The sequence below is a fragment of the Echinops telfairi genome, unplaced genomic scaffold (assembly GCF_000313985.2).
Source record: "Echinops telfairi isolate 266 unplaced genomic scaffold, ASM31398v2 ScPeMD7_7453;HRSCAF=8491, whole genome shotgun sequence".
NCBI classification, from domain to species: domain Eukaryota; kingdom Metazoa; phylum Chordata; class Mammalia; order Afrosoricida; family Tenrecidae; genus Echinops; species Echinops telfairi.
This window is the reverse complement of record NW_022111353.1, coordinates 817,558-827,962: the sequence shown is the minus strand read 5'-3', so window position 1 is coordinate 827,962 and position 10,405 is coordinate 817,558. Positions and strand designations below refer to the sequence as shown.

General features: G+C 47.3%; 1 protein-coding gene across 2 annotated transcripts in view; it reads left to right on the top strand.

Moving 5' to 3' along the window:
* The window catches only part of LOC101638355 (E3 ubiquitin-protein ligase TRIM39-like), a 12,391-nt gene extending 6,451 nt beyond the window's left edge, over window positions 1–5,940 (top strand). For both annotated transcript variants that reach the window (XM_045298719.1, XM_004717294.2), the window contains exons 4-7: window positions 2,202–2,432; window positions 3,710–3,732; window positions 4,189–4,304; window positions 4,982–5,940. In XM_045298719.1, the coding sequence (XP_045154654.1) occupies window positions 2,202–2,432; window positions 3,710–3,732; window positions 4,189–4,304; window positions 4,982–5,529 (918 nt within the window). In that variant the 3' untranslated portion in view covers window positions 5,530–5,940. The remainder of the gene's footprint in view (window positions 1–2,201; window positions 2,433–3,709; window positions 3,733–4,188; window positions 4,305–4,981) is intronic.
* Window positions 5,941–10,405: the final 4,465 nt, after the last annotated feature.

Sequence of the window (10,405 nt, the reverse complement as noted above, 5' to 3'; positions counted from 1 at the left end):
CACAATTGATGTATGTATGGATTGTGATAAGAGTTGTATGAGCCCCTAATAAAATGATAAAAATAAATAAATAAAATAAACAGACTGATCAGAGACTGAGTTTAGGAACCAGCCGGCAAAAATCACAAGAAATTTTGATCGTGAACACTGTAGATTTGCAAGAGCTTAGAAATATATATATTTTTAATTTCCTAAGTATAGAAGCTAATATATTCAGTGAATTTGTCTGTTGTTTAAATTTCAGTGTAGTATTTCTAGGCAACTTTCCTTACATGCTAAGGGGTTGTAAAGTCACAGGGTGACTTTAATTTTACACTTGGGAGTATAAAATATGAGGGCATGATTAAAATTGGAAAATCTATGCTCTTGTACATTAAGCACCTAAAACATAAAAAACTTACTGGAACTAATTCCACTCTGAATTCCTTTTGTTCACTAGTGCTTTCAGGGCTATAAAAATGGGTATTCTTTCATTGTTAAAAACAAGGAAAAATTCCTACTGTGAGTTTCATTCATTCAGAGCATCAGTGAAAAGGTAATGTTAGGGGAGCACGCGGCTGGTCGGGCAGCTGGGCCGGCGGCGGTGGTGCAGTATGGCACAAAAGAAATATCTTCAAGCAAAATTAACCCAGTTTTAAAGGGAAGATAAAATTCAACTTTGGAAACCTCCATATACAGATGAAAATAAAGCAGTTAGTGAGGCGTTAAGGACCTTGCTAAGAAATACTCTGATAAGCTAGAATGTTGTGAAAATGAGGTGCAAAAAATAATAGAAGAAACATGGTGCAAAGCCATTGAACATGGGACAGGAAATGAAAATTTTAAAACAACAGGAATTGCTACAATTGAGGGATTTTTACCTCTAAGACTAAGAAAAGACAGGAAAAACTTGTTGGAGACCCGATTGCACATCACTGGCCGGGACCTGAGGTCCAAAATAGCTGAAACCTTTGGATTTCAAGAAAATTATATCAAAATTGTCATAAATAAGAAACAGCTTCTACTAGGTATGTTATGTCAAAGTATGCAGAATTTAACAATCAAGCCACTATAAATAAATGACTTTGTATTCCTTTCTTTCTTTCTTACTGTTGTTTACTCCAAAAATGTAGCGACCTTGCTTGTGTATAATCCAAAACCAGTTAATTAAAGTGTAAAGCAGAAAATAAAACAAAACAAAACAAGAAAAGGTAACGTTAACACGCCTGCTGCCCCACTCACTACACTGCTCTGACACCCCCTTCATTAAAATGGCCTTATATGACAGGTGAGTGCCTTTCTACCGGAGGAAAATAACATTCAAAAAAATGTGTGATGCCTACAGAAAAACCAGACCACCAATGATATGTTTCTTAAATATAATTTGATTTGTTAAAAAAACACAACAGCAGCTTAAACCCCAAATAGAAATTTTTTAACAAGCGGGGAAGGAGGATGGATATCCCATGATGGTTCCATATTAAAAACGTGATCATTTGCTCATAACAGAACTTTCAAAAGAAACGAGGGATTCTGTGAGAGGCGTGAACAACTGGCTCCCCATCTGAAGCCCAAGTGCTTTTCTGTGAGAACGCTTGAAGCAGAAACACATTGCCGGCCGTGCTCAAATCGGGCACGTGCCCACTGAACCCAGGCAGTCCAGAAAGAAAGCCTGATGCCCCACTATTAAACTTTCACTGATTTTTTTCCAGTTGATCCTGTGGTTTGTAATTGGACAGATGTCTTAGGATAGGTAGATAGAAAATGACAGTCTTACCTGATAACATCCATATTTGTACTTTTGTGTCCTTGGTAAGATTGTATTCGTGGAAACTGTAGAGTGAGGCAGTAGCAGAGACAGCCATCGGCAGTATCTGAGCACTGCATGCTGTCATGTGATTGAGTTCTAGTGTCTTGCAGGCATTTTATTCGAACAAAAATAAAACTTTGTAAGAAGTTCATTTAAAAAAGAAAATAATTTAAAAATAATCAGTGAACTCTGTTTTCATCACCTCATTCACGGTGGTCACGATATTAAGTCCCCAGTGGGGATGGAGCCATTCTTCACCGACGGAAATTCCAAGAAAAAGGAACTGTTTCCAATGACTTTGGAAGTCCATTAATTGAGTCATAATGTGTGTGTGGGGGTGGGGGTCGGGGGGACAGGGCGACCCTCCCTCACACTTCACTGACCTGGTTCATTGTCCTCTCTCTGTTCTCAGAAACTGGTGGAGAGTCGCCGGCAGCAGATCTTAAAGGACTTTGAAGAGCTCCACCGACGCCTGAATGAAGAGCAGCAGGCGCTGCTCTCACGACTGGAGGAAGAAGAACAGGATGTTCTGCAGCGACTCAGAGAAAACGCTGCTCAGCTCGGGGACAAGCGCCGGAACCTGGCCCATTTAGCTGCTGAGGTGGAGGGAAAGTGCTTGCAGTCGGGCTTCGAGATGCTTAAGGTTCGACCTTTGCCCCTGCATAGCTCCTTGGGTCCAGCAAAAACAGTATAGCTTTGCCCAGGCCTTTCTCACCGCCAGGGTTGCTCACCCTTCCACTCTGCTCCTCTAAACCCATCCCTTCTTCTTGACATGCTCAAAGGATCCTTTCCTCCTGAAAGGCTTCTCTGACTGCGCTTGTCCCTTTCTAATCCTTTCTCAGTTCTTACATCTTACCAGCAATTTTGTGCTTAATTTGTACCAAAGAAAAACTCACTCTTTTAAAAGGAGGGAAGTCTATTCTGAATTACTGAGAAACTATGCATTAAAATTTTAGTAACTAGAATTACCATACTTCTAAGTCTGGAACTTGATTAGGAGAAGCTACATCTAAAGGATACATGAAATTATGTGTAATAATAGATTACTTCTGATGTGCAAATGGTGCCTCTAACATAGTTGAAAATAATTTGTTTTCTGAAGCACATGAGCAGTGTTAGCATGCTCTAGGAAACATTTATTTTAGGGGTGAGAGTACCAGCATTAGAATCAGTGAGGCTTTATTGTACACTTTGTGCATGTTATATATTGCTTGGTATGTATTCTTGTGTTTTTTTTTCATGTATGTGTGCTTTGCTTTGCGCATTAAACTGGGTTATCTTATCGGGGCCAGAAAGTTGTCTTCTTTGTGTTCTGGACCCCAAGTGTCCTCACAGCGGGTCAGCACACCATTAACAATGTGTTTATGTACCAATATCAGGGGGGAGATATAAAGCCGCAGTAGGAAACTCTTAACTCACACCATGCCACCAGTTGGAACTATCAGCTGATCTCCACAGAGACGGTACTGGATACATAGTTGGTACTTGGGTACAGAAAACAGGGCAGGCACACAACCCTGTCCCTTGCCTCGAGATTTCATTGTCAGCCAAGATAACACACACACACACAACACACCCATTTGAATGTGCCATCACTTGCCAAGTTTCATGATGATCAACGTTGAAATTGGGGAGTAGGTGGGGTCCCTGTGGTGCTCTTCCCTTTGGATCATGACCCTTCATTTGTTCTACACCTTTTCTATCCTTAACCGTCTTTTATTATAAATGAGATAGGGCTTTGTTGATACTTCAGATCATTAGTTTTGTATTCAAATTCCACATTAGTTTATCCTTCACAAGCTACTTGATGCCCTATGCCTATACCACATTGAGAACTTTAATGGGCGAGGGTTGGATTTTTGCCTTTAAGGTCCTTGAATGCCAGGACCAATATTGCTTTTTTTTTCTCCTTCCCTCTAGGATGTCAAAAGTACCCTCGAAAAGTAAGTGATTCCCTCTATTTCTTGGAGTGGGTTAGGTCTCGGCAGTAGGGTCGGGAGGGGGGAAACCCATAGTATCTGAATGGGTTGTGGATGTGGGATCTTTAGCCCATGAAGCCAGTGAGAGGGTGAATCACTGGGCCTTCCTTGGAAAGGAATGTGGAGCGTGTGGAGGCAGACTCTTTTGTGTCCTATGGGGTGTCACTGTGTTCAAACTGTAAGGTGGTGAAGGATGTTCAACATGACGCATGAAATAGGAAACCACCCCCAGAGAATCCGGAGACTCAGTAAGGCTCTTTCCAGGGGACCATGTGTTGGTAAAACAAAGCAATAGGCAAGTGCTTTTATTCAGGGCATAGGGAGAAGGTGGGGATTTTAGTTGCTGCCTAAAGACCACACCAAATACTTCCTTGGCTGGAGCTATCCCCTGACCCTACCCTCTGTGCTTCCCCCTCCCAGATGTGAGAAAGCGAAGACCATGGTGGTGACTTCCGTATCCATACAGTTGGAGAAGAACTTTAGCAATTTCCCTCGGCAGTACTTTGCCCTGAGGAAGATCCTTAAACAGCTCATTGGTGAGTTGCTCCCCAAAGAAAACTAGTAGGGGGCAGGGGGGACCCTAGGCCCTATCTCAGCTGGGCTTCAGTTTCCCTGTCCCTTTCCATCTCCTCTCCCAACCCCGTCCTTACCCAGCTTTCATTGTCACCCTCTGTGGAGTCTCAGAAATAAGGGAGGCGTCACCTCTCATTCACATATTTTCCTACCCGGCCACCCAGAGAGCCGAGTCATTTGCCCCGTTGGTCAAGTAGAGCAGGTTGAGTGACCATGGGCTTTAGCATGTAACTCCACCAGAGTGCAGGGGCAGTGTTGTGTGTACAGGGAACAGAGTCAAGGCCAGTCTGTGCCTGGAAAGCAGACCCCGTGGCTCTCTGTCTTGCTGTGAAAACTCCGTTCTGGCCCTTCCCTGCACAGTGAGGCAGATGGTGTCAGAGGGTTTGTTGAGAGAAGGAGGCCAGAACCTGACCCGCCTGCCCTTACAGAGGCAGCAGGACATTAGGGTCAAGGTCAAAAGTGAAGCCCTGAATCCTGCTGCTGTGTTAGGAGATAGCCTGGATTGAGGAGGTTAACCCACCTGGGATATTCTGGGCCCTCTTAAGAGAACAGGTTCTGTGAAGGTGGGCTGGAAGAAGGAGGCAGGGCAATTAGCTATTCCTCTCCTCATCTAGCTCCCCACTCTGGCTTCTCCCGCCAGCGGACGTGACCCTGGACCCGGAGACTGCGCATCCTAACCTAGTCCTGTCAGAAGATCGGAAGAGTGTCAAATTTGTGGAGACGAGATTGCGGGATCTCCCTGACACACCACGGCGCTTCACCTTCTACCCTTGCGTCCTGGCCACGGAGGGTTTCACTTCAGGCCGACACTATTGGGAGGTGGAGGTGGGCGACAAGACCCACTGGGCAGTGGGTGTGTGTCAGGACTCTGTGAGCCGAAAGGGGGAGCTGACTCCGCTTCCTGAGACTGGCTACTGGAGGGTGCGCCTGTGGAACGGGGACAAATACGTGGCCACCACCACACCTTTTACGCCCTTGCACATCAAGGTGAAACCTAAGCAGGTGGGCATATTCCTAGACTATGAGGCTGGCACGCTGTCCTTTTACAACGTCACAGACCGCTCGCATATCTACACCTTCACTGACAGGTTTACTGAGAAACTGTGGCCCCTCTTCTACCCGGGCATCCGGGCTGGTCGGAAGAACGCTGCACCCCTCACCATCAGGCCTCCGACAGATTGGGAGTGACAGGAGAAGCACCCTGGTTTCTAGGGTATGAGGAATGGGCCGGGACGAGTGCACAGCTCACTGAGGGGTGTCTTGTCTAGTGTCCGCCGGGTTTTCTGTTGCACAGGGCTGGGCAGGGAAGGAAGGAAGAGGGGCTGTTGCAGAAACCAAGTCCATAGGAGGGAAATCTGCTTTCCCCACATGGAAGGAGGAAACAGCCCTTTCCATTCTTGTCTGATTTCCCCACACTGAAGGAGGAAACAGAGCCCTTTCTACACTTGGTGGGGTTTGCTGACCAGGAATACTCCTTTCTCAGGGAAGGTCAGAGGTTTATGTTCCTAGGATAACGATGAATGACGGTTATACTGCAGGTTCTACAAGTTGGGGAGTATTTCTGGGGCAGAGATTTGGCATTAAAGTGAGGGAAATTGGTGTCTTTGGTCATCTGTTCCGGGCTCAGGTATTAGTATGAGTAGGATTGTACATGAGTAGCCTTGTGCTGGGGGAACGGAGGAGAGGGGACTGAAGAGGAGAACCAGGCCCCTGTCCAGGCTTTCAGCAAAGCTGGCTTACTTGGCTGTCTCAAGGAAATTGGTCACCACCTTTGAGAGGGGAAGGGAAAAGACTGCAGAAAAGTGACTGTCACTGCTTTTCCAAACGAATTCGGAATAAAGAGGGTCAGATATTATAGGAAAGGTATTTCTAGGTAAACCCGGGTGGTAACAGTGGCTATTAATTAGTCACTGTCAAGTTGTCAGCCTTGTAACCCAGCTGAGGTGTCCTAAGTCAGATAATGTCTTTCTCACCCAGAGCATCAGTAGGAAAGTGTGGTTTGGGTGGGACAGACTAATAGATACACCTGGGGTTCCTGTTAAGAACTTGGCCCTTTCCCTATCAGACAATGCAAATCATTTTCTTAGGAAGCCAGATGTGTGTGCTGCAGGGTTGTCTGAAAGGTAAACTGATGCTGGCCAACCCAACCTCAAATGCCTTATATCTCTGCTTGGGATATGAAGAGTTGACAGAAGATTGGGACAAGAAACGAATCTGCTGAGGGTTAGTTTCAGCTGCTGCTGCTCCCACAACAGGACTGTCCACAATCTTCTCTGTGCCTTGATTCTGGTTTTTGTACTCTGGTTTGTTGAAACAATGCAGAGCTAAGGGCCCACTGAAGCGATCTGTCTTGTGTGGTAATTTGCAAACGGCCTGGTGTTGCCTTCTGGCCTAGTCCTGGAAATGTTGAAAATGCTTGTTCCCAGCTCTCACCCTCAGTGAAAGATCCAGGTTTGGGCTAGGCCTTAGGGACCTGCATTTCACACGCTTCCCAGGTGAGTCGAGATTCTTGTAAGACGACACCCTGCAGGTGAACTTCAATGACTGCCTTGTTTGACGCAGCTGGAGAACCTGGTGCTTGCTCCATGCTAGCAGGAGTCTGCGTAGAAAGCTGCCTGTAAGCCCTTGCCCCTTGGGACCTTCCATCTTAGCCCTGGCCGATTCCCAAAGGGCAGGACTGATTGCCCACGCCAATGTTAGGTTTTCAAGTGAGGCTGGAAACCACGGGGGCTTCAGGTTTACTGAACAGGGTAGAACTGTCCGTGTGGGTTGCTGAGACTGCTGGACTAGAAACCCTCGTCTTCCTCCGGCGCGGCGGCGGCTGGCCGTTTGGAGCTGCCGAGCTTGCAGGCAGCAGCCCCACACGTAACCACGCCGCAACCAGAGAGCGGTCTTGGTAAACGTCGGGAGTTGAAGACTCGCTCTCGGTGCCATCCTTTCTGGTCGGCGTGAGGAGAGATTCTCGCGGGCGTCTCGACCCGAGGAACCGCACGGTGGCGCCGCGGGCAGCAAGCCATCCCCAGGCGGCCAGCGCACCTCCCAGGATGCCTTGCGCGGACGCCCGCGTCGGGTAACGTAAGGGGCGGGGCCGAGCTGGAGCGAGAGCCGCTCAGTTTTCGGGGCCGGCGGAGGCAGCTGGCTCTGGCGTGAACGCGCACTACGTTCTCAGGAACCTGACAGCCAGGCACCGGTGCCGTTGTACTGCCGCTGGCAGAGCTCCGGGGCGAAGTCCCGCGACCCCAGGCTGGCGGGGAGCGTACGCGCCCACCTTCCTAGGCCCCCTGGGCCCTGCCTGGAAGAAGGCCCTCTGTCTTTATCCGGGGCCTGACCTGCACCCAGTGCCTGGGCTGTGAGTGCTCCTCCCCGGGGCCCTTCCTTTGGCGTGAGGCGGTTCCGCTCCCTTCCGGATTCAATTGTAATCGCACCTGCACCGGCTGAAGCCTGGGCGGGACGCCTACTCCCTCCCACTGGGGCGGGAAAGAAGGATGTATTCCACGGTAACAGACCTTAGTTATGTGGGCTCCTGGAAACGAATTCCTATCACGATTCAGCCCGCAAACACCAACAGATTTTGCAATGTGCCAGGTACTATGCTAGGTGCGTTCTTTTTATTAAAGTTGTAAGCTGTGGAAGTCTTCATGGAAGCCATTAAAAATAGAGTAGATGGCTGATTAATTCGGGCTGTGTTGAGTTATTTATACCGATGGGCTTCATGGTAAGTGTTGGGGGCGGGGGTTCCAGACACGGAGCTCGTGGTGATAAAGTTCCACAGGCAGTGGGTGGGTGTATTTCAGCTCTTAACTTCCTTTTCCTGTTTCTGCCTGAATGTCTGTCACCATCTCACCTCCGATGTCTTAACTATCCTGTGAATATTCCCACCAGGTAGGGCCATTCAGTAGCCTCCAACCCCTGGGGCCCACAGCTCCCATCTCCAGGACCCTGATGCCTGTGCTTCCCCAGTGCAGCGTCACGTCTGGACTGCAGGTGCCAGAGCTGTAGGCAAGGCCTCAGGCCTTCTTAGGACATTCCATGTTTAGGTAGTCCTGTCTGCTTACTGAGGGCTGGACAGACTGCCAGGGCCCCTGCTCTGTTGTCAAGTGAGGAGAAAATAGGACTCCCCTTCTCAGCCTCCTCATTTTATTGTCAGATTATAACGAGGAAAATGGTGCATGCCTGAATGAACAAAGTCTGAGGCACTGAGGACAATGTCTGTTTGCCCTAAGAGCAAAAGAATTGATACATTTGAATTACGGTAGTGGCAAAGAATATCGAAAGTACCATGGCCTGCCAGAACAAGTAAATCTGCCTTAGAGAAGGCACAGCCAGAATGTTCCTTACAAGCAAGATGATGAGACTGGAGCTCACGTATTTTGGACATGTTATTAGGAGAGACCACGGGAGCCCTGGTGGTGTCGTGGTTACACATTGGTCTGCAATCGGCATGGTTGGCAGTTCGAAACCAGCAGCAGCAGCTTGGGAGAAAGACTGGGCTTTCTACTCTCATTAATAGTTACAGTCTTGGAAACCCACAGAAGGTCGCTTTGAATCAACATTGACTTGATAGCACAAGAATTTTATTAGGGGAGACTAGCCCCTGGAAAAGGATATCATGGTAAAGTGGAGGGTCAGCAAGAAAGAAGACCCTCAATGAGATGGTTTGATGCATTGGCTGCAAGCATTGTCTCAAGTACAGCAGTTGTGAGGATGTTGTAAAACTGGAAAGTGTTTTGTTCTGTTGTACACGGGATCGCTGTAAGTCAGAGCCAACTCCACAAGACCCAACAGAACTACACCAAAGCCAGTCACGTGGGCAAGATGCCCTGATATCACAACCATATCTTGCTTTTATCTTTGTCCCTGCCTTGGTTTATTCACTGGCTTTATCCCAAATTATTGGTGAAAGATAACTACATGATGTACAAGTAATAAGCAGCTGAGTTTGACAAGAAGTCTGGGGATAGTGTCACCCTACATCCGCTGTGGGCACCAACAGGAATGGATAGCCTTATCTCAAAATACGTTTCCTGTGAAGGTGGACTCTTGGTGTCCTTGTCAACATTCCCTGGACTTTTTACAATCGTGGGATATGCAATATTTGTCCTTTTGCATTTTGGGTGTTTTTCACTCGGTAGAATGTCCTCTGGATTCATCCATTATTTTGAGGCGCTTCACAGATTCTTGAGCATCGCATAGTATTCCACGGGGTGTATGTACTTCTGTTTCTCCACTGGTTCGTTGATGGGCATTTGGGTTGTCCCCATCTCTTTGCTATTTAGATAATGCTGTAGTGAACATGGATGTACGTGTATCTGTTTGTGTCCTGGCTCATTTCTTTAGGATATACATCTAATTGTGGAATTGCTAGATCAAATTGTATTTAAAGGAAGTGCCACACCATTTAAATACAGTGCCACACCATTAAAGTGAAGCGCCAACCTTTAAAGGAAGTGCCACACCAGTGCACAGCGGTTTTACCATATTATAGTCCTCTCAGCAGTATGGGAGACTTTTGGTCTCTCCACACCCTTGCCAGCATTTGTTGTTCTATGTCTTACTGAATTTTGCTATTATTACTTGGGTCAGAGGATGTCTCATAGTTTGGATTACTAACCACAAGATCAGTGGTTCAAGCCCACCAGTCCCTAGTCCATATGTTTGAGAAAGATGAGGTTATTAGCAGCTTTCATAGAGAACTCAATGGGAAAATAAACCTTGTTCTAGATTCCTGGGTAGACACTTTCTAGTTAGTTTCTAGCCAACCTTCAGTGAAGTGCTCCGTGGACTAATCACTGCAATGACTTTAGACATCAACCTTATAGGGGACATGGCATCGCACCTAGGCCACATCAGAAGGGCCCAGCATGGAAACCCCACCTCCAAATTACTGCTAGCCCTTACACTTAAGACTGAGATACCCCGATGTGAGGAGAAACATACGATAGCCACCCCAAGACTATGGAATTGACCGTTCTTGGACCTTGGTTAGGATCCCTGACTTAGTGGGTGTCCAATAGGAGGGGTCCCAGAGCTACTATAGATTTACTATCTTGATGCCCTCCTTGCA